Source organism: Danaus plexippus, chromosome 8 (genome assembly GCF_018135715.1).
Source record: "Danaus plexippus chromosome 8, MEX_DaPlex, whole genome shotgun sequence".
In the NCBI taxonomy this organism is placed as follows: Eukaryota; Metazoa; Arthropoda; class Insecta; order Lepidoptera; family Nymphalidae; genus Danaus; species Danaus plexippus.
The window spans coordinates 9,658,307-9,684,088 of record NC_083542.1 but is presented as its reverse complement, the minus strand read 5'-3'; the positions used below and the strand labels follow the sequence as shown (position 1 = coordinate 9,684,088).

Here is a 25,782-nt window from a genome sequence, read left to right as displayed (position 1 = left end):
AATGATTTCCTTTGCCAAGCTTTGCTACGAAAAGTTTCTCTGCAAATGTAATATTTGTCTACAGATTTAAAAAAAATTGTGATGTTTTAATAAAACGCTTTTAAAGGTTACTTTTTGATAATAATTAAATTATTTTACTTACATGATGAGATTAACAAACACGCACATTAAAAATTAGAACACAGTTTATTTAGTGAAATAATTAATTACCTACTTTTTTTTTTAGGTTTTGTCTCACTTTTTCGTATTCTTTATTTGAAATGAAATATATTTTTATTAATATTCGGAGAACAGATTCAGAGGACAGAATATGTAAACGTACTTATTTAATATAGTCTAGGTACTTTATTATCACACTAACTTATATCTATCAATTATATTAAACATTACTATTACCGTGTTAAGATAAAACTATAGATTTTTTATTCAATACGCTATTTAATATTCTACATGCTGCCAATCGTTTCGACTAATTCGCAGTAACAAATATGTACTCACGAAAATTTTAGTTTTCATTATAATTGTTTTCTTAAACCCAAAAATTGTTCCTTAATTCATGTTGTCAATGAATAACTCGGTTAACCTCTACTTCAAGATTTCATAGGCGGTGTCTTTTTTAACGCTTTTGTGATCATATACACGTGATCGGTATAAAACTATTTTTTTCTTAAAACAGAAAAGAAAATTATTTCAGTAAATATTTTTATTATATTAATTTTTGTATTATATTACTATGTAAATGGTATTTTTTTAATGAAATTTATGGAAAAATACGATCTTTTGTAGGTTTTTTTTTCTACTGTCTTATTTTATAGAATTAATTCTATAAAAATATATAATCTTAAAGAAGTAAAAAATTACATTTTTGATCCCGTTATGATTAAGAGTCACTGACCCATGGAAAAATAAGTTTCTTAGTATCTTTGTAAGCAAATTCTAAGTGTTATGAAAGAACAACTCTGTTAAACTTTTCAATTTACTTTGAAAATTGCATTCTAAGAACATCGAGTGCAACAACAAATTGCATTTTACAAGGAAATTTTAAGTAAATAGTATTTTATTTGTTTCATTTGACGTTTTGTTTATTTATTTTATTTTATATTGAGAGTTATGAAAAAGTCTAAGTTTCTTTATATCTTAATGGTTCTGCGGACCACAATTCTAAACTATACATATAGTGTTCCTCCTTATAGACTCTTAAGTCTCCAAGAATGTTGTTCCCACTTAACCTAAGTCAATGTTGTAGGGTCCATTCAATATTTTGAAATAAAACAAAACTCAACTACAAACTTTTTATTCATAATTATCAAGTTTATAAATGGTTCAAACAGGTTTCAAATGCTAAAGTAATATTTATTTGCTTATATAAGGCCTAGGTCGTAACGTTACTGAGGTATATAATGATTATTTTATTACTCAAACTCTAATCTAACGTGCCGCTACAATAAAAATAAGGTAAATCTGAGACTAAATTTATTATCACCTAATGATTCCAACGTTTAAAGTTATTCTTGTGAACGATACATTCAACTACAGCAAAGATATTAAAGACAATATCGAACACGGAAACACAAACTATTAACAGAGCAACGACTATTTGCAGTTTGGATTTCACTAAAACTTTTGTAGAAGCTCTTTATAAGTGTTATACTCCGTATGGCTTGCTAAGTTTTAAATATAGAATTTAATTTATCTCAACATAAGAATCTATACTTACATTAATTTAATGCCACTATAACATTCAAATGCCAAAAATGGTACCGATCTTAGATTATTATTTGAGTCTTAATTTGAGGTAAATATCTTAAATACTTTGGTTCGTACTTAGCCATCTCTATCATTATTCTTAAAATCTTTGACATATATAAAATAAATAAAAATAATGACACTGAATCATGCTCTTAAACATTATCAAGTGTTCCTTTTTTAAATTATATTTGTAAACCTGGAAGACTTTGTTATTTATATTTGACAACAATCCATTTTTATTTCAAACGTATCATTTCTACTTCCATAATTATTTTTTTATTGATATTGTCTGGTGATAACTTTGCTGCAGCCATGTTTAATACTAGTCAAATCCTCGCTAGCATCACTATTACGTACTAATACTATCAATTATATTAAATTGTATATTTATATTTCTGCATTTTAACATTTAATCAATAAAAGCACTCTTATTTGAAATGTATCACAATGATGTAATCGTACCTTTAGTTACATATTGGGCTGTATATAGTGGACTATCTGTCGCGAATAAATAATTAAATAAAAAAAATACATGAAAAGCTAGAAATACATTTTTGTGTATGTCAATTCAGCAAATGTTTTATTGTATGAGGAACACCATGACGTATACAATAAACTCTATTTATTTATAAATATATTCAGATAGATATCAATAATATCCTATCTCCACAGGAAACGACACAAATCTATATAACTCCGTTAGTATATGTGATGGTGTTGTGTATCACAAATTACAACAATACTAATGGCAAAGGTTAACCAACTATACCAGAAAAAAAGAGTATGATGTTTAAAAAAGCAATAAAACAAGTAAACTGATGGCACGTGCAAATGGGACGACAAATAAAACAAAATACCACTTTGTAAGATTTTACTAAACGCACATAAACGAAAGTGCAGTAATACATTTATACCCGTTTCGTATTGGCTTCGCTACATAAAACATAATACATGCTCATGCACAAATTAAATATTTACAATACTCCTATATACTGTGATTACTGTTTGAAATTCGTGGTCACTCAAAAATATATTGACACTATACATACCCATGAAACATTATAGGAGTATCATACTAATGTCAAAACGCAAAATATGTCACTGTCAAAGGTGAAATGTTGACATTTACATGACTGAAGTCTGAAGACTGTCTGTCAGTGAAGAAGTCAAAATTGAATAAGAGTTTGAAATGAAACAAACGAACAAGATCACAACGAAGCTGCTATGCGTTATCATAGAAATATTCCGTGATGTGAAGTTTTTCATGTGATTCCGAATAATGTTATAAAAATAAAAAAGTACTTTTATTTTTCTAACAACATACAAGTGACAAAAACATGTTAATGCATGATTTCAATGATCTTTAAAAATAATTTATAAAAAAACTCCTCTACTTTTAATATACGTGAAAAAGGAGGCGACGATGTTTTTAACCAAGAAAAATAAGCGACTGATTGTTGTATACATATGAGGAAAAGTTATTTATTACACTAAGCAAAAAGGTGATAAAATATTTTTATTAGACAATCATTTGGCAAGTAAGTGACGTCCATTACATTCATAGAAACTAGCGTCGTAACTTCATAGTGTAAAGATCAATCGTGTTAGTTGAGAGTTTTATAAAATACCTAATACCAACGTCGAATGTATAATAAATAAATTTATTTCAACTTACTTTACGGCTAAGAGTTTTCATAATCGAATTACAATATTTCTGCTAATGTAAACGTGCGATAAAATGCTATTAGAAAACGCTAGTGTCCGATAATATTTTGGTACGTCCTTAAGAACTATATACATGTATGAAAACTATGACTCAATGACGACTCGGCTTCCTAACCTACGGGGCTACGACCAATATGTCAGAGGGCAGTCTTTGGTACTTACCAGGTTATATATTAAAAAACTATTGATCGAAATTAATACACCAAACCTCTGTTGAAATCAAAATTATCAGTAAAAATATATTTCCAAGGGCTCTCTACCTAGTGTAGTCACTCATTAACTCGGCGATATCTCTCCATCCGAACGATCCCTTATGTATCGAATAGATCCATCATTTTGTTTCTCTAGCCTCCTTGTGTTCGCTTCACAACATGTCACACTAATTCTTATATAATAACCTTTAACTAATAACAATCGAGGTATGACTATGGCTCATTAATATAATTCACTCTTAAAAACGTACCGTTACTGAATTAATATCTTACCAAATAGGTCCTATCATGAGGTGCCATGAACATACTCGTTACCATATAAAGAACACTCTAGAACAAACTGTCATTGACAACTAATGCACATTTGACGTGGTGTTGCACTCTTCACATATAGAGTTGCCAGTACTTTACTAGAAAATTGCATAGACTATTTAATGGCAACTCCCTTCAAATGTTTCACCCACACTTGTATTCCATACATTAAATATATTTTGTGCCTCTACATCAATGTGCATTAGTTCAAACGCTCGATCTAAACCCTACTTCTCACCTTAACTTTGATTAAAAATACTTCCAAATATTAATTAGCTATAACTTCATAAACCTTAACATTACAGATGTCACCGCGTACATTCATCGCTCCAAACGGTAGATTTACTTGTAAATATTGTGTTATGTAAGTATGGAGAGGGGTTTGAATATTCAATTTATATATAAAGATTCTGCAAGCGGTTGTTGTGCAAAGTTAGTGATGTCAAGACATCGATCCCAGTGGATGTCCTATGGTAGAAGTTTTCCGTTATGATGCAGTCCATTCAGCTGGGTCTTCCTCAACTTCCTCTGCTTGTATCTCTTGGCGATGTTGTATATGGGAAGTATCAGGAGGATCACACCGGAGATGGCTATGAACACTCCAGCCAGGTAGAAAGATAGGTCATAGGAGTCTGTGATGTCGTACACCCACCCTGGAAACAAACATAGAGTACATATCAGTAGTAACATTTATTGTTCGCTAAGTGAAGACCGGTCTTAAGACATTAACTGTAATGTTCTTAAGATATGTTATTGTATATAGCAGGATTCAATACACAGTTTTTTGCAGAAATCGTAACTACTTTACTAGATTTTCCAATTCTCAATTTAAAACTCAATTGAATTTCATAGTACTAGCAGCTCAAACTTAGTACTAAAGATTGATTATTAGAATAAAAAATATTAACATCACTGATGAATTCCTTGTTAAATATCATTTTAGTTAAATACCGACCTGCAAGCGGCGGTCCCACCAGATTGGCAACACCCTGTATAAGCAGAAGCAATCCGTAAGCGTTCGTGAACTTCTCCAAGGTGATCTGTTCCACTAGGATGATGCTGGTGAGAGAGTAGTTAGCCGCGATGAAGGCTCCGAAGGCTCCGGCGGCCGCAGCGACCTTCGGGTACGAATCCAGAAGAGGCATCACCAGGGTCACCGGCCCACACAACAACATACAACCTGCGTACACCACGATAGGCGACACGCAACTCCAATCGCCCACCCAGCCCAGTAGGATCTGATGAAGAAGAAAAAAAAAATTTAATAACTATCTGCAAGCTTAGAATATGACTGGAGAGGAAATAATTGATTCTTAATATAAAGTAACATATTTATCTTGAAAAATTTTGAAAAATATATTTATATAAAAAAAACTATTAGATACCAAATTAGTATATATTATTAGGCATTAGCGATTCATAGAAGAACAATCAGCAGTAACAGTACGGCCCGTGATTAATCGGACTTTAAACCATATTCCTTTGACATCTACTGCATTCACTGCTCATTGTTTTATAATCTATATTATCGCTTAAGGAAAGGTCCATCTATCGACGTGTTTCCGTAATAAAATCTTCATAGTAATTTTGTAAATTATCGTCGTAATGATAGCCGCAGCGCGTTATATAAATCGAATAACTTTATCATTCATATCGTACGGGTCAAGTAATTCTGGTTATCAGATATCTGCTATCAGCGACTCCCCCATCAGATATGCAATAATAGTTTTATTAAGTATAATTTGTTGTAATCAAAAGGAGATTATATATTTTTATTATAATTAAAGGAATATATATATATTTCAGATAGCTTAGAGTTTTATCGATTTTCTAAAACACTTTGACTTAATGCAGTGTTTGAGTATGAGCTGTTATTAATCACTTTATACCTGCTCATACAAGGAGAAGTAACGAGACACTTAATGTTATTGGACAATTATTATTCTGAGGCAGATGTTGTTGAAAAGTTATAAAACTATCAAATTATCGTAAATAAAATAGTAAGAGTTCTCACCTCACCAAACATGTTCAATATTCCTATAATGGATATCAGCATAGAGGCTTGAGACTCGTTGAAGCCCATGTTCAAAGCGTTATCCGCGATGTAAACATACGGCACGTCATACCACATGTAGAGGAGGAAGTTTGATATGGCGAAGACGAGGAAGGCGGGGTTCAGGAAGTGAGAGAAATCCAGCATGTCTACTGCCAGGTCCCAGAAGTCCCATAAACCAGCGTACCACTGCACCTGGAGTTGGTAATTATGGCTGTATAAAAAGGGTGGCGAGACGTAGGAGATATTAAATTAACATTTCTAAAATGAAAATCATATAATTCGTAATAGGATAGTATAAAGATAATAAGCAAAATGTAAAGATTCCACACCCCATCAATAAAAATTTACCTTTTCTTTGGCAATCGTCGTCATGGAATTCCTGAATATGTTGGGACAGGAAGACGCTCGGAGTCTGTACCGGTTTATATTAAGCATAGCACCTCTGTATGTAAGCGAGTGTCTGTGGACTCGCAAGTCCTTTAGGAAGGCTGGCGGTTTTTTTGTAGAACCCGCCTGTCTCCTCAACCACAAAGATAGAGCCGCTTTCTCGTGAACATTCGTACTTGTGTTGCTCTGTTCTCGAGCACTGGGAGCCGAAGTTGGGGACAGTGTCCCGGGAGAAACTGTACCAGGGGACAGGATAGCTTTTGGCGGAGATTGTTCGTGTAACCGCCCACTATCACTAAAACTTCTAGAAGGCAACATCACCCCGGGATAGTTTTGCGCAAGTAACGCATACGCTCGCCCTCTGTTGGACATTAATTCGAATACTTCTAGGGAAACCCCTTCTCCTCCGGTCATAAATGTCGGCAAATCGACCAAAGAACTGAATTGAGGTACGATTGACGTTGAGGCCTCCTCTATCACGGTGTCCGTCACTTTAGTGGACCCGGCGGCGCTACTTTTACTATCAGAAAGACTATCCACTGAGGATCCAAAACGTTTGTTTCTCTTTCTTTCTCGCCGTCTTTTTCGTTCCCTCGCTTTCTCAGCGTTCATAGTAGTAGTCCATGGCAAATCTCGGAATAACAAGCCACAAACAGCCATGTTCAGGAAAAACCCAGCGAGTATCAAAGTCGTTCCCCGCCACCCATACTCGTCTAGTAAAATATATGTTAAGGGTGCGAATACAAAAGTTCCGATACCGCTCCCGCAAACCGATATACCGGTCGCCAGAGAACGTTTCTTCTCAAAGTAGTAAGCCACTATAACCACAGCGGCTACGTAACACAAACTCAATCCAAATCCGGCCATAATGCCAAAGGTCAGGAATAACGTCTCCATATTGTCGACGAATGCCGAAATGACGAATCCCAGAAACGCCAATATCGAGCCAAATATTGTCATGCGTCGACAGCCGTATCTATCCGTCAAGAAACTAGCAATGGGTCCGGACAGCAGCGGCATCGCCATAAAGATGCCGGCAATCCAAGCGGTCTTTCCTTTACCCTCGCCGAAGTACTCGAGGAAGTGCGGAAAGAATACACCAAAACTGAACGTAATGCCATCGGCGATGAGGTTGACCATGAAGGAGGCGAACACGACGACCCAGCCCCAGCCACCGTCGGGAGGACGGGCCTCGGCAATCGACAGCTCTTCATCGTCGGAGCTAGAACTTGAGCTGGAGGGGGGCGGGAATTGAACATGGCGGGCGGGCGCACTTTCCGGGATGGCGGCCTCTACGGTCCGGGGCGACGTCGTGGGCTCGGCTCCGACTCCTCCGCAGCGGAGGGGCGCGCGCTCCGACGACGACGGCCGCGCGAGGTCCATGTGCTCAACGCGCGACGGAACTTCGCGCGCGAGTGCAGCGCGGGCTCAACCGTGCGCCGGGCTTCCATGCGTGTAAAGCACCGCCGTCGTGACCTCATGCTGTACAACAAAAGATTAACTATTCATTATATATTCGTAGTTAATTTACCTATGATGATGGGCTTACATATATGATGCTCAAAATGTATCTTTGTGTTTTTTTTTAATTTTTAATACAATATAGTATTTGTTAATAGTAACCGAAACTGATTATATTATCCAAAAAAAAATTATACTTCAAAAGAATTTTATAAGAGATGATTTTAATCAAATTTTAACTATCACGATTATTATCAGTGCTTTTAATAGCTAAGTGTTGGTGGTATATTGAATGTAAGTACATCACCAAGTGTAAAGTTAATTTTGGATCATTTAACTTATTATGGTATGGACTATGAAGTAATTGGGGGTCTTTGAAAATCACTCGTCAGAGGATGTATGCTAAACTATCTTAACTGCTTCTATTGGCATACAAAGATGAGAGGTCAGCCTCATGACGGTCCCCGTATTGTACATGAATGGCAACATCGTTTAAAAGGCATCCGTCAAAGAAAATAGAAATATCCACGAGTACATCGCGATGTATGAAATTATGAAACAATTAACATTTGATAACATGAAATTTATATAACTATTTTTGTAACTCTATTTTATAGAAAAAAAAACTTTCAGTTAAACCATAAATTTTGATTTTAAATATTTCATAACGCAATCAACCAAGCCAGGTTCTATTTAAAACAATAAACCGCAGCTGCACTGCCTGCACTGCTTGTTTCAGTTAGCAGATTGACCAAGCGCGGTTGCATTACCGATATTGATATTAGCCCATCTCCATTAACGATATCATAGTATTAGCTGAAACTAAAAGTATTACTACAGTAAATTTACTAAGTAATGGAAGCCAGTTTTCCCACGAGAACAATGTAGGACGCACCGTCTCATGGGAAATTAAAGGAAATTCAAGAACGCGATGTTTTTAGTCGTATACTTTAATTTAACAGATATTTAATGTCTTTTAACTAACTTATCTGTTACATTAGTCCTTTATTTGAATAACGATAACTATTGTCTTCGTGTTCTTACGTATAACAGTTTTAATCAATATTAGTTTATCTGACAATTTTTATTGCTTACTGAAACGTGTTTACGTGTAATTTTTTTTGAAATTATATAAGTAGAATTGTGTAAGAAAAGGTCTGTAGTTGTGATCGCTCATCGAGGCACAGCAAAAGTACTGACTAGATTTCAATAGAATTTTAAGTTTTATTATTAAGACACTTGGATCCTATCCAAAAAAAAAAAAAACAATATATTTATTAAATTAAATTAAATTAAATTTTTAAAATCTATGATATTAAATGCTTTTAACAATCGTTGTATTGTTCGTTCTTCTATTTAATAATTCACTTGAGAAATTAGTAATAAACTGACTTTATTACATGTGTAGTATATACAAGGATTGAATTGACAAGAACTCATAAAAAAAAATTAAACAAGTGCGAGTCGGACTCGCCCATGAAGGGTTCCGTAGCAGCAAGTAGATGCCATAACATAAGTTATTGTAGTGCGTTGTAACTTTGATCGATGTTTTATAAACAAAATAACTTGGTTTTACATTGTGTCTGTATGAACGATAAAGTTGTATATGCGTTTTTTGAAAATGTATTATTTCTTAAAAACTAATTATAATATCTTGTTCAAACCAATTTTCGTTAAGTTTCCATAGAAATCTACAGCATATTTTTTTTTAGTTTACTCACTCTCTTATTTCAAAAGTTGGAGGGGGAGTCACTAATTTTTCCACTTTAGAAGCGTCTATCTTTCAAAAAATTGATTTTTACGAAAAATCGTTTTAGGAACCTAATGACTTTTTTATAGCCCTATGTATTGACACCCATCACGTATAGGTTAGCTGAAAAAAATAATTTTTTAAATCAGTTCCATGTATGGAGTGCTACCCCCTTTAATTTTTGAATTTATTAATTTTTATTCAAAATTCGAATAGAGGGTTACCAGAATACATCAACCTACAAAGTTTCAACTATATAAGCCCAACAATTTCGGAAATAAATGGCTGTGACATACGGACGGACAGACAGAAATGACGAATCTATAAGGGTTCCGTTTTTGCCATTTGGTTACGGAACCCTAAAAATATCATGTTTCACTTAAGATATTGTTCAATACCACTGATTGGGTTTAGGAATGATTTGAGTATATTTGATGTATAACGACCTAAAAAGATTATAATTTAAACATCTCAAAGAAACGTGAAGCCCGATTAATTATATATCACTGATATGACTGGCTTATCTCACGTCCTTTTATTTTTAAGAGACAAGCAACTAGTTGATTTCACAATGAACGATATTCACATTTAAGAATGGTTGTTGTTATAACACTCATCATATTATGAACATGTTTAATCCGTACTATACCTATACCGTTAACCTTCCATCGAAGGTCGTCTCGACCGTTATTTAGAGGATACGCCGTATTTAAATATATTTCCGTGACTTAGCGTTTAAATATCGTCCATCCAAGTCCCCAACCATTAAGACGTTATACATTTTTAAGAAGGCTAGAAATTTAAGAATAAAATAACCCCAGTTGAATTCAATCCGAGATATTAATTATGATTTCGTTATTTTGTTTAACAAGTTATAATATTAGACAAATTATAATATATAGTGATTGGGAACATTACTCGTGTTGAGGCGTGTCGGAAACAAAGTTATTTTGATTTAAATTGTTCAACTAAGAAAATGATGAAGACTTTATTTTTAATCTTTGACTTTAAATGGCATCTGTGAAGAAAACAAAGGTTTTAAAATAGACATATCCCAGAACTAATGTGGATCAATTAGTTCTGATATAGTGGAGAATTACCTTCGAGAAATCTTGTTGATTGGTGATTGATTACGATCGTAAGACTTCAAATAAATTACATTTAAATGATATAAATTTCTTGTTTACAACATCTGCAACATGGGCAATTGTGGGAATGACGCAATTAACATAATTCTGAGGCATTTTTGCCAAAAACTCTGGCCAAATACGCTATTGCCACGACCAAAGGACGCTACCAGATTATCACGCAGTGGACTGGCATTGTTCCAGAAATGATGTTCGGCTCGCTGTATAATATGACTAGACGCGCTCGGGGACTATCAGTAAATAAAATATTATAAAGAAAACTTTTTAGTATTGAACATTTTAAATAAATACATGTTTAAATAAAATTTATGCTCACGATTTGTTCTCAAATATGACTAAAGATTTTTCCATGATGACATGTTGACACGCGAATTAAAATATAATTACACTATTACATTTTAAACCAGACTGAGATATGAAAAGCATTGCACATTTTTTCATTAATTTTTTCCATATAAAATATATTTATGATACTGGCGCACTATTCCATAATTCTTTCAAATCTCGTAGAGTATAAAGATTACATATGTACGAGGTGTATTCAATAAGTAAGGTGACTTTGTATTTTTAAGAAAAAATATTTATTTATTTATCAATATTGATGTTGTCCCCTTCAAAGTAATCCCCCTCAGATACAATATACTTATGCCAACAGTTTTTCCAATCCTCAAAGCACTTCTCATAAGCAATTTTCGGTATAGCCTTGAGCTCTTCCAGCGATGCAGTCTTTATCTCTTCAATCGTTGAAAATCTCCGTCCTTTCATGGGTCTCTTTAGTTTTGGGCACTCTTTTTAAGTTATGATTCTTTATAGTAAATCTGAGTCGTCGTTGATGTCATTCGACAGTTCTTGAGCGATGCTCATGCGACGGTTCTTTTGGACAAAATTTAGCAATTTCGGAACAAACTTCGCTGACACACTTCTCATGCCCAAAACGTTAGAAAAAATATCATGGCACGAGCCAAGCGATATACCGACATCCTCAGCAACTTCTCTGATAGTGATTCGACGATTTTCCAAAACAATTTTCTTCACTACTTCAAAGTTTTCATCAGTAGTTGACGTGCTTGGGCGTCCAGAGCGAGGCTCGTCATTGGCATCTTCCTGGCCATCTTGGAAGAGTTTGTACCAGTTACTTGTAAACATTTATTTTACTCAGAACAGTTTCACCGTATGCCACTGTCAACATTTCAAGTGTTTCGGAGCACTTTATTTTTTTTTATACAAAATTTAATGCAAATCCATATTTTTCGATAGCAAAAAATCGCCGAGCACGCAAAACACTTATAACCTTTAAAAAACCAAATAAAAAATGCTATGCACTTGAAACTCAATACAGGTCTTCGGGAAGAGTGTACCAACATAACAAAACAAAAAAATCGATAATCGAAAGTACGTTGCTCGCGAAAATTGAAAAGTCATCTTACTTTTTGAACACACCTCGTACATCACTTGAAAAATCCAGGAATGTGAACCTACGAACACTCTTATCGAAGATATTTCAGAACACAAGCAAACAGATAATATATTTTTATATGCACACGTCACTGTTTTTATAATATTTCAATATAAATTACAAGTATATCATTCTTAGTCAACTCTGATAAAAAATCACGGAAGCTGTTTGAGATGAAAAGGAACATGTGGAGCATGTGTCAACGTTATCATATTCTTATAAGTATTAAGAATCAGATCGGCCTCGCAAGTATCTTAAAAAATACAAAACATCTAGAAATTTAATGAATCATATAAAAATATGTTTAGAATATATCTATAACTCAGTTTTTTGATAAAAAGCTAAGAAATCCTACGGATCTATTCATCGAATGAAAGTGCGGCTGAAGTTAGTTCTTTTATAATTGTTGTGTTTTGTTGATGTGATTCATGTGTCACAAAATTCACATATCCATATAAAAATGCAAATTTTTCTCAATCGGATAATAGTCCTAAATCTACTTATAATTTTTACTTGATAACGATGTGTGTATAAGTAGCACTGAACGAGGATAACCTGCGTTATTTATGATATGATGTGTTATGACTTCATTGTACCCTAAATGTATTTTACTACATGTGTGCGGCTCGCGTGGCTGTCATTGTTTCATTGTCCTAACGGGCCCCGAGTCGTTTATTTAATAACAATTTGTTACTACAGCTTGTTTACTCTCGGAGACCACACGCACTCACTCCATTACACATTTATCACATTTATCACCTATACTTCCTTTCAACGATTTTCCAATCACATATACCTTAGGGGCCGGCAACATACAGTCTCTTATATCAAATGACTGCATTTGTCGAAGCGATCCCTTTCACGATACACTTCTTTCCAAAACTGTATTTTATTTAAGCGAAATCTTCAAAGAATACCATCCTTTGTCAACATGACAGTCACATAACGAATTTAGGATGTGACTGAAACGCTTGGATAATCGCCAACCGAAAAAAAAAAGCCGGTGTGGAGCAAATAGAGCACATTTTTGGAAATAGCGCCTAGTTCTTGCTGAAATAGTTTTGGTAATAGAAAATACATCGTACGTTTAAGGAAATAGCGTACTTTTTGCAAATCGAAGCATTCTGGCGCAGTGCCACCTTAGGCAGTTTGACGCAGTTTTCGCAGGCGTTTGGTGTTATTCGGACGGTCGTTCTTTGAGAATCGTTAATGATGTTTTGGAAACGTCCATATAAGAAAAGAGAGTCAAGGGCGCAGTTTTATCATGTTTTATTTGCGACAACAATTTGACTCACAACCAACAGCCACTGCATATTGGGTACAAACAACATGGAGATTATCATACGTAACATAAATTATTCAGTCTCAATTACATTATAAAATAGTAATAATATTAAATATTCTATGTGAATATATTTCTTCATTTGAATAGTATATCTCACTAGAATTCTTGAACATATCAGTAACTATTCCGTGTATATCACCGCGCGGCTTGTCAATGCGAAGTCACTGCCGTAGTAAAGTTATGATTTAGTTAAATCCATGTTAAGAGGTTAAAAGTTACTTTGTTTTATTTTTCTTCGTCTCTTTTACTTAAATATCATCAAAATTCTCATGAAACTTGGACAGTGTGTTGTTCAATGAAAATAAAAATGAATGAAAAATCATTTCTTAAATATCAATGAAACTGTTGTTCCTTTTTTTTTAACAAGCCCAAAAGTGTCCGGAATAAAATTATACAGGATGTACAATAGAATATATCTTAAACACATGTTCCTGAAAGTAACGTGTAACTATTGTAGGTCTTGTATCATGTTATATATAAATAATCGGCCCGTACCGATTTCGTTCACGCCGATTTCATGTGATTCATCGACGCAATAAGAATTATCTACAATACATTGACACTTTATCGAATAATTTAATAACATATCGCACGAGGCGATCGACATAAACGTGCTACAGCAAGCCACCCAAACACATTACGTTTTAAGTATTTAATAAAATAATTTATTTATTTTATTTAAATATGTGCAAATTCAGAGCTATGAGTAAACATAAAAAGTGCCATTTTGTTTGTTTAGCTGTGATTGTTATAAAGTGAATGGACTTTATTCGACGGTTAGGTGAAGATGTAGAGCTCGGTATTATTCACGGAAATATATAAATCTTTCGGATGTATCTTATTATAAAATAGATAAACATGTTATGTAAAATATAAATCAACCTTGAATTTCCAAGATTTTGTTTGACCAGTCAAGTAAGTACAAAAAGTTCTATGGTCATGAAAAACTTCAAAGCAATAGGAATATTCAAAGAACGTGACTTTAAAGTTAAAGTTGCCGACAGTCGACTGTTAAAGTCAAGCTGTGAGTAAGGTACAGAAGTGATGATTTATATTTATTTATCACTTCACCAATACAACGGGTTTAGTAAACAAAAATCACCTTCATTGGTAGCATCTTGGCAGGGAGCTTTCACACGATTGCCAATGTTGGATATTAAGAAATATCACCGCATTCCCGTAACCTTTGATACAGTCACTAATATAACACACGGAACACAATTCACACAAATCAATCACACTATGGACAAATGTTCAGAATATTTGTGAAAAATATGAAGTATCCGAGCGCAGCCGCCGCGAGGAGTGACCAAGCGCGCTCGCGACGCCTCATTATTTAATAGTTGGATAAAAGATTATCTATTGAGACGTCCTCCTTGGTTGTGATACTAAATTAAGTATTTATCACCGAACGACTCCGCTAACTATCGATCGTTTGACGTTACAATACTTTTGTATAATTATATAGAATAATCTGGAAGTAATTTATTAATTGTCCGAAATAACTAGTGAACTCACTCCCCACTCAATAGTCGACACATATTAAGAGGATAAATGTCACTAAGTAAGATAACGACACATATTAATGATACAAATGCGATAAGTTCAGAACATTTGTAATTAAGAACTCGCAGAACCGCTCTCAGATAACGATGGTTCTTATAATGATTTCATCGAATCTATAAGTTAGAAGTGCAGGAGACACACACTACGGACAGCTGAATAACCTTTAATTACTTCTTTTAGGACAAATGCACTCTCAGATTATTGACTCTTAGCAATAAATAAAAGTCGTAAATTTCGCAAAAATACAAAAAATAATAAAGTAATTTTTAAAGCGAACGTGAATCTTTTGGTGCCTCACAGCACACTAACGTCAGTAAGGAATCGCTCTACCCTGAAATCTGATTAACCAAATGTTTGCGAACTTCCAGATCTATGATAGCAATCTTGTGCAACAAATCTGATGAATTATTTTGTAAGTAAAAAACTTTAACGATTACTTAACGAACGCAGTTGCAATAGGCGCATTTAAATTGGCAATTGTCTATAGCGACGGTGGGCCGATTCCTGGAATTAATATCGGACACTGAGAAATATTTACGAAGTGGATACTGATAAGTCGATCGATCAAAGAAAACATTTTGAGAATGCAAACATTCTTGGAAAATATTCTGATTGCCATCCACCTGCATCGGTTCATTATTGACAGAGCGAATGCTATGTGGCGTACGAAAAAAATATTTAATTTAATTATTCTAATGTATAAATCCCTTAATAATAAAATAAATGGTAATCTACCATCATTCAAACTAGCTAGTAATAAAAATCCATTTAGGAGATACAGTAACCATTGTGCGACCTTTTCCTTTACGGTCTGATGAACGAACTGAAAAGGTTAGAACAGTATTACTTTTTGTTATCATTTTAACAAACGGCAAAAAAGCAGAGGAATTTTTGAATTTCAATCAGAGGTTATTTAGTTCATTTACTTGTAATTATCTCGTTAAAAAAAAGTCTTATCAAATTTTAGAATTATCTTGAAATACGAAATAATAATAAAAATTTAACTTACGATTGCTGTACAGAACAAGGAAACACCTCGAATATGCTCAAGATACAATTCTATTAAAATAATTTATTGGAACTCGTTAAACGTTTGTTCTGTTACAAGTTCTTATCAATGTCGACATTTTTAATGATTTTACTAATACATTTATACTACTGATAACCCGCGGGTCGGCGTGGTCTCGTCAGCCTCTGACGCGGAAGCTCTGCGTGACATCGTATCTGATTAATATGTGCGTAGTGTTAGTTCGCTTCGTAATATGAACACGGACAGCTTGAAGGATTTTCATTCATAAATACCCATCGAAACGAGTATATTGAAAGTGATTGAATTAATGAAAAATCTCGAAGGATTTCTTTTAATTTGTTGATTTCTCGTCACACTATTCCAAAATACTGACTAGTATTTAATCGTGTATAAATTACATTTATAAAGAAATTTTAAAGACACTCTTAGATAGGTATTCAATATTTTCAAGCACTATTATTAGACTAGCTGGCCTTCATCTCTTCCAGTATTATAACAAAATAAGTAAATAATTTTAGGGTCAAACATGAACTATTTTGTTTCGATTTTTCCAAATGACAGATGTTATGAAAGCCTTTGATGTTCAAACCGCCATTTATATCACTCTCCCAACAGAACCATAAACAAAATTCAAATAAAATATCATACGTCCATCGTTACATAGTATATTAATGTAAGCCGCGTTACATTTATTTAGAAAACATAAAAATAACAAAGCTATTATAAATGTCCGAACTTTATTTCATTTGACTTTAAAAAAATATTCGACAGATTTATTTTGTGTAAATTTAATCCTTTGTTTTCTTGATTGTTCTTTTGTTATTTTATGTTACTGTGGGATAAAGCATTAGTTTACGATGCGTTAAATTAAACCATAACTATAAACTCAATATTTATAGAATAGAACAAAATTAAAATCCGATAATTTTTAATTGTATAAAATATCGATAGAGTTTGTGTCTATTGCCTTTAAAAATTAATAAAAAAAGCTATAGAAATAAAAATGTTAACAAAAAGAAATATCCTCCACGTCGGTTAGATATTCAAATAGAAAAAAACATATATATGATACATGTACATATAACTATGTATATCAGTTTCTCTATCTTGTTATCTATCTATATATTAATACCGACTTGGAACAATCGAAGTTTATCCTTGGACCATAAATTATCGAATGGTTTACATTAAAACACATTTTATCAAGTTTCTGTTGTCAAACCATTATAGTTTGGTTAAGAAAATGTTTTTTTAATTAGATTTAATATCTCCAAGGACTATCGAGACATCTTTTAGACACCACTCATGACATATCTCAAAAAAGTTAAAATTATACAAATAAGAAATAGGATGAGGTAACTATGAGATCGGATTAAAGGAGGTCAAGGTCATTAAGAGAAGGGCTCATCTGTACGTTTGTACTTATGTGTACTTGATATTTCTTACTAAACAGTTATTCAATTTGTTTTTAGATTTATTCTTGTTTATAACTATAATATATTATCACTGAGTCGGTGGATAGTGAAGGGGCTTGCTTAATGTTTCGCGTAAAGGCATTTCACACACGAGAAGGTCAAGGTCAAAATAAAAAGAGCCACTACCACTCAACCCTTCTTATTCGCTTGCGAAGCTATTTGAGAATAGCTCGTTTCTAAGTAAGAAGGGTAAAATGTGTTTTATAGACCACAAGTAAAATAAATATAAGATAATAATTCACTGAAAATACGCAGCGCTGAAAGATTCAAATCATTTTGAGAAACAGAAACATTAAATGTTCTACACAAGCATAATTTATTAGAGATCAAGTTATAAGCTTAATGAATACGAATGATCCATCTCTCGGGACGGTTACTCTGGAACCCACTTAAAAACTCTTCATTATACGAGCAGTTCGTTCGCCAGTGGACTTGAAAAAATATATATTATGTATTTTTACACGGTATATTCCAAGCGTATATATATCACTGAACTATTATATGTTTGTGTGTATGTATATAATAAATATGATTCGTACATAGACCGTGACGTAGCCACATAATTACAGAATTCCTAGTTCAAAGTGGAGTTTTTCATTTTCTTACCAAAAGACATTATATATTTGGTTATTATGTGTTTGTCGTTTACAAATTTCATGTCATTTTATATCTGTTTAACTTTTATATATAAAGGAATTTTAATGAACGTAGGTCTGAAATTTATGGCAATGCAAATCAGGATTGACGGAAATAGTTTTGGGTATCATTGAAACAAAAATAAAACGTACATTTGTAAGGCACATATGTCCCAATTCAGATATGGAACTCGACAAGCCAGACAATTTTCAAACATAATAAGTTATAATCATTAATTACGCCACACATTATACAACTGTTTTTTCACTGAATACATGCTTTGGGGTTAAGATTTAAGTATCGTGTTACGTGTGGTTTCAGAAACACAATATGGACTTTAAAAATAAAGAAGTTACGGCGTCACTACACTTGTTATAATAATAATAACTGTGTAGAAAAAACATTCGTCTATTAATATATTAATATCGAACTAAATATTTAACATTTATATATGAAAGTGATTTTTAAATATCAATATATCAAGTTTATTACGTAAGAAGTCTGTACCGTTAACGTAGGAACGGAAAATTTTAAGATTTCTATTTATAAAAAAAAAACAGCACGTCGAATGGCAATGCTTACCATTAATAACAATCTGTTTTAAATGACGATTCATCGTGCAATAAAAATATTATAATGAGCAGATTATATGATCATTATTGAAAACGTTCTTGAAAATATAAATGCAGAAAAATATAACCTGGTTTCCATGGTTTCTAAAGAAAAGATTAGCAGCCATGATTATTTTCGGATATCATCATTATAAGTGATAATTCAGCGTTAGGTCGGCTCTTGTCTAAACAGTAACTTCAACTTGTTCAACTGTTTGCTTCAAGTTGTATTGTTTACTCAACTGCTCCCTAAACCTATTACTGTTTACAATTAATTTAATTATTATTGTATCGAAATTCCAAGAAAGCGTAACGGAGACTAGATAGATCTTAGCTATAATATCATTAGCCGTACTAAATTAGTTAAGTAACTGTATTTAAACCTGACGCTTTAATGACTTCATAATGACTAAAATAATAGTTAACTAAACAAGTACAAGAGAATTAAGTCGTTTTTTTTTCTACAGCTTGTTCTAATTTACAAATTAGTCCGATCTAGCACAGTCGTGTTGAGTAAAGGAGAATTTAATATTTCTGTTGTTAAATAACTAAAGGTTAAAAACTAGTAGTTTTTTCTTTTCATTGTGACTTTAGAAAAACAAAATGAGATCTAAGACTTTCGCGACTTTGATTCATTTAAATGAAACTAATATTTTTCAGATATACTACGCCTGCTTTATCTTTTCATTCACATCTCGTCTGCCCATGATCGGTTGCTAAAAAGTAGCCGAAACTTCGGGAGCATGTAGTTTTAACAAAATTAAAGCACGCGTAGTATACCTATCCGAAAAATATTAGTTTCATTTAGAAAAACAATACAGAGTCTATGATTAAAATTATTTTTATTACATTCTGTCCTCCCATAAGATTTCCGATTTACTCAAGACGAGTAAATTAAGAGCGAGGTGTCAGAGTTATTAATAATCGACCTATTTCCAAATTATTCCTACAGTCTATTTGGGAAACTCCTATCTAATACTAATATAGAAAGCTACTTAAAGTAAAATTTTAAAGAATAATTTCAATTACAAAAAATGTTTGATAAGGATTTTCTAATTTTTTGAAATTTTAAAATATTGCATGAAAAGTATTCTCCTGTGATGCCTCTCTGAAACAAAGGCTTTCATAAGCTTAGAACAAAGCCTGATGGATTTATCAACATTCATAAATAACTATGACCTGAATAACCGAGGAACCGAAAGATACTCCCTGGCAGCTGACTGTTATCTACCCTCATATTACGTTTCACAAAACTTTTATAATAACAAAAATCATACGCAATAAACTATTTGACATTTTACATATTTTTTATCAAAACTAAAAAATCTCTGTTAATTAAGTTTATAATTCATCTGCTAGATCTGAATTTTTAAAAACAGTTTGACCAAATTGATGACGTAAGGGAACACGGTTAAAACTTGCCGGTCACCGAGGAAAACACGTGCCTTACATTATATAACAGAAGTATTCATCAAGCAACACAAACAGAATAAAAGATTAATTATTTCGTATTGTTATAATAGTACAGTGTACAGTGTATGTAAGTTTGTTTTGACTATTATATAAAATTGGTTTGTCTTTGTTTCGAGTTTCAATTTATATACTATAAAAAGGTACGATAGAACAGTACATCCCATGACATTATAATACTCATAGTGAATTATTTGCGGGAGTTTTCGAAATAGATTTATCGTAATAAGTCTACGCTTTCTACATTAAAAAATTTACAGGACGGGATATATCTTACATTGATAATATTAAAATGTCAATAACTTTTTTTAAATTCTCTTTATTTTTATTAATATTTTGTTGAATGTTTAACAAATAAACAAAGATACCGCTGGCATTATACACTAACGAGGTAATGAGATAAAAGGCGGCTTTCTATAAATATCTAAATTACCATGGTACAGGTTCTAGGTAGAGCCGTGGCCAATTGACCTATCTCGTCAATTGGACCTAATTACCAATGATAGCTGGCTTCGATCAAACCGACGACAGAACTCACTTATCCGATTACAGAGAATATTTAAAGTTTCTTATTGAAATAATACATACATAAATTATATTAGTGTAGTCACTAGTTAGTCCGCTGTATTTATCTAATTATATTAAGGAATAATTGTAAGGTAAAGGAATTCCATTACCTTACTGATAAAACTTGTTAAACATATTTCAAATAAATGTATATTATACAAGTAAATACAAAAACTTAATATATTATACTCTAAAACCTTTCTCGAGAATCACGCTATCGAGTGGTGATAACTGTTTGAGAGGCGGTGAAGTAGTTTTTCCGTTTATCGAGAACAGACAGACAGACGCGGCGAGATCTTTTGTTTTACAATATGTATTGATGATTGAGGACGTCAAAAAAAATAATTAAAAACAGCTGATTTTATTTCTACTCAGCTTTTTTTATCTATATATATAATAGGACAGTAAAAATCGAATGTCTGTACATTAAATATTTTTCCAAAAAACTGATAGGAGGCGATTAAAGAAGAGTCATAGAAACCAAAAAAACAATTTTAGGAATTTTTGTCTGTCTGTCTGGTACGTTATAACTTCAAAATTACTCAACGGATTAGAACACGGTTTTCACAATTGGACTACATATAATTAGGAGCATTGTCAAAACTTTATTTCGTCAAAATCGATTAAGGGAAAAAGAAGTGATGGTCAATTGAAAATTTACTTCAAGCACTCCTTCAAAACTATTAAACACTACAACTTAATATTGATTAGTTATATATTATATATTATATATTAGTTAATAGTTAATTACTTCTAATTTATATTAATCTTAATATTAAAACTTATGAGAGGTAACAAAAATAACAAATAACGCAGTGCGCGCGGGCGCGGTTGAAGTATAACACTGTGCTCGATAGATGGCGTTGATAAAATACGTCATCAACCTAGATCGCGGTGTTAAGATTCTCCGTTGTGTAATGACTACCATGAGGTTCGAAAGTTCGTTGTGGTTGTCTTTCATTTGTTAACATCCCTTTTCTGTATGTTATTATTTTAAGTTTGACATATATATGGTTATGCGACCGACTCGCGGGCTGAGCCGCGGGCAACAGCTAGTTATGAAATAAATGTCTAAATCTACAAAATATGATCTATAAGCAAGAAAAGAAAGACTGCTTGTTTTATTTTAATCGGATTCCTTTATTACAATACACGAGAGACTGTTCTGTGTTATAAATCTATTCAACAAAGTACATGTAAATAATAATGACACTTTAATGTTAAAAAAGAATAAAATTTAGTTGGATATGTTTTTTTAATGTTCTTTATAAATAATTAACACATGTCCATATCTAAGAATTCTTTACCATTTGTACGAACAACACATCGCACATTTGATATAAAGGTTTACCCGTTAACAATCATAATACTTGTAGCCTGAATATAAATATAAATATTGTTACAAACGATTCCTTAATTTATTAAAATGGTTTAAAGTAATTTTATACAAGAGTATATAGAAATTCATTATCATATTACAGAAGATATAACAACAACGGTATCTCTATGGATCACGGAGTTTATTTACTCAGTAAGATATATAACGGTATATTGTCAATACATATTATAAAACAAATGCAGCCGCCGCGTCTGTCTGTTTGTCTGTTCGCGATAAACGGAAAAACTACTGCACCGATTGTCAAACAGTTATCACCACTCGATGGCGTGATTCTCCAGGAAGGTTTCAGTATATAATTTGTTAAGTTTTTGTATTCACTTGTGTGTACATTAACGGCATTTGTTTAAGATGTCGGGAAAACATGAGCCGTCTGAGAGCTTTTAATGAAAACGCTGCCTTAAGTCTTTGATATATAAAAAAATAATAAATGGTGGAATTGTATATCTTATATAGGTCTACAGAAAAGTCTGCGGTGGCATACGTCTATACCTTAAGGATAACATACTATATCCATTTTACAACTTTAAAAAATTGGCATTCCTAAAACGTTTATTGGAAAGCTATTTACATAAATACGGTAAATAACGTAATAAGACTAAATAGTCTTGTCAAAACAAAATTACTTCGATTTCAAGCCTACATCAGTATCTGTAAATTACTTTTTAAATCATTTAAATCGGGAGTACCATTTGAAAGTTATCATAATATAAGTTTAATAATTCTCAAAATTAAATAGGCTATTTTATATTTTTTGTAAAGAGTCCGTGCGAAGTCGGGGCTGGTGCCTAGTAATATATAAAATATTCGAGACAATATATTTTTCACATCACACCGTTCGCCATGACTTACATAACATATAAAACCCATAATTTACAAGGAAGCCGTATAATTTTCTGAATCGCATTACGCTGCCCCTCGTCATAATCAGAAGCTCACTCTACCATACTTCTTAAATTTCCAAGACCTTCATATTCAAATTGTTAACTTAACATTAAGGTTTCGACGCGTTACTAGAACTGTTAATGAGATTATTAAAAAAAAATTGCGATTCGAAATTTAAAATACTGTTTAATTTTAATCTGGAATCAAATAGTTTAATTTAAGGCTTCAATCAACATAATAATTATTATATTATTTTATATTGTATTATCTACATGTGTTACATATAATCAACTTATAATAAGGGGATAGACCGCACTGCGGCGCTCTCATCGATCCCATCCTATCCATCCCATAGGCACGTGGTGAGGCCTTCGTAAGATAAATATCAAACCAACACCTGTGGCTTGGAATCCACAGACAGCCTAATATCGATACGATCCTACATACTTAATAATACGAGTAGTTGACGGAGTCACGACCATCGCATTAAAACTACTAGTCTTGAAATATCGCTTGAACGTTATTTTACTTTCTTCTTGAAACAAAAAGTTAATATATGTATGATTTATTATAAAATTCTTTTGTTTTTAAACCGAAAGTATAGAAACCATAAAGTTGACGTGGTTGCGAAAAAAATTAGGTCGTAATTACAGTAGGTACTATATGGATCCTTGATCAATTATATGAATCGAGTTGTACATTCATGACGCGTATATTAATGGAAATCAGTAACCGAGATTGTTTGAGTAAGACGATGAGATTGTCTATCTGAAGCATTTAACGAATCCGCAGAAGTGAGGCTTACATAATGAACCGATATTTTCGTAACATTTCAATCCTATGTAATTACATTCGAGAGTTGTACTACATTAGTATCTGGGACATTTAGATTTTTTTTTGAGAAAATTTTTTATCTCACTTGTGTCAGCTAAAGTATTCACATTCATTGTCTATATGACTGGTTTTGGAGGGAAAGATATTACAAGTGCATGATATGATTTACTATTTTTTTATTTGGTATGAAAAAACTAAAACAATTATATTGATATTAAACTAATCCCTAAAATAATTGATAAAAGAGGCTCTCTTTAAATCACCGGCATAATATATACAACTAGCAAACCCATTGGATGTACGGTTTTCAATACATTAAGTTTGTTTATAAAAAAATAAACATCGTGACCTTCATCTAGCACAGTGTAAGAAAACTATACAGTTGAAGGCATTAATACTAAAGCCTTACATGTTAGAGAAAAGGTATTGAAGATGCAATGAACAGTTGTATGCAATGGTTGTGAAACCAACACTAATACTCACACAGTAGTAGTACCCTCTGAACTTTGTAAATCTGAACATTAATTAATAAGTCTTTATAGTTTAAAAAAGTATATATAAAATGTGAAATAATATTAACCTGGGAAATCTTTGCCAAAACAATGATGAATTTCCAAACATTCACACATTTCGTGTGAAGCATGTTTTGTACAATATTTTTAGGTTATCTTTTTATATAATAATCTAATTTATCTCATGATAATGCTGTTCCGATTTGATAGACCCTCCGGTAACCAAGCTGTAATGTACAAGAAGGTCTTCAACTTTAAAATACAAACTCCAGATGTAGGAAAGAATACAATAATATATTATTTTTATAATCTACTTTCCTAATGCCTCAACATATTCATGATCATGGTGAGTAGAATAGATTTTTTTACATTAAATTGTAAACGTTTTTATATTCTATGAAATAATTATTATGTTAATTTATATTTTTATGTTTAACAATTGTTATTATTTATTAATTCTTTACAAAAAACTACTTTCATAAACAAAAAACTAGATATTGCAAAACCACGATCTATTCTTGTGAAGGTTACATATGGTTATAATAAAAGGTTAAGAGAAATAATTTACATTAACTAGTTCTCGAATGCGAATCTTTAGTGATGAAATGGCAATAAAACTAGAATCTTTATTTCGTTATCAACATAATAAAAGTAATAATTCTTTATGTAAAAAGTTTAATTACGAAACAATCACACCATACTCTGATTTAAAATTTATCGCTACATAAATTTCATTTTAACTTTACTTACCAAACGCTGTACTGGACTTGACAATGCTAGAAAACAGCTCGGACCATCGCAATACTCGCGTATAACATTAAAACACTTGCTTTATTGAATAAAGAACAATTTCTTACAATAACAATAGAATCTTACAAAATGTTAGGCACTTGTTTCGATTACTTTGGAAGAATAATATAATGATTGCTTGTATATTTGTACCTTATTTTATGTCAACAATTTTTTATGTGTATAGTAGCTATCTTGGGTATCTATTACTAGTCGGACTACAGTTATAGTATGCAAACACTAATTTACTTTCTAGATCAACAGAGTATCAGACTATGCCTATATTCTATCGTGGACTTTGACTTTCCTACAATGCGATTGGTTAACCTGACTAACTACTAAGTGACAGAGAATGAAAGTTGAATGATAACTCAGTACACTTTTACTGAGTGAACGCGGAACGAACATAA

General features: G+C 32.5%; 1 protein-coding gene across 3 annotated transcripts; it reads right to left on the bottom strand.

Moving 5' to 3' along the window:
* Positions 1-1,278: 1,278 nt before the first annotated feature.
* Positions 1,279-25,724, bottom strand: LOC116775811 (monocarboxylate transporter 14-like). 3 transcript variants are annotated; one of them, XM_032668807.2, is made up of 5 exons: positions 25,334-25,724; positions 6,403-7,923; positions 6,013-6,246; positions 4,954-5,236; positions 1,279-4,651 (listed from the first exon to the last, which is right to left on the bottom strand). In XM_032668807.2, exons 2-5 carry the CDS (start codon positions 7,822-7,824, stop codon positions 4,467-4,469), a joined length of 2,124 nt encoding a protein of 707 aa, XP_032524698.2. In that variant the 5' UTR covers positions 7,825-7,923; positions 25,334-25,724; the 3' UTR covers positions 1,279-4,466. The 3 variants fall into 3 exon arrangements, with proteins under 3 accessions (XP_032524698.2, XP_032524699.2, XP_061377065.1); XM_032668808.2 differs by lacking the exon at positions 25,334-25,724 and adding an exon at positions 14,704-15,070; XM_061521081.1 differs by lacking the exon at positions 25,334-25,724 and adding an exon at positions 13,053-13,205.
* Positions 25,725-25,782: the final 58 nt, after the last annotated feature.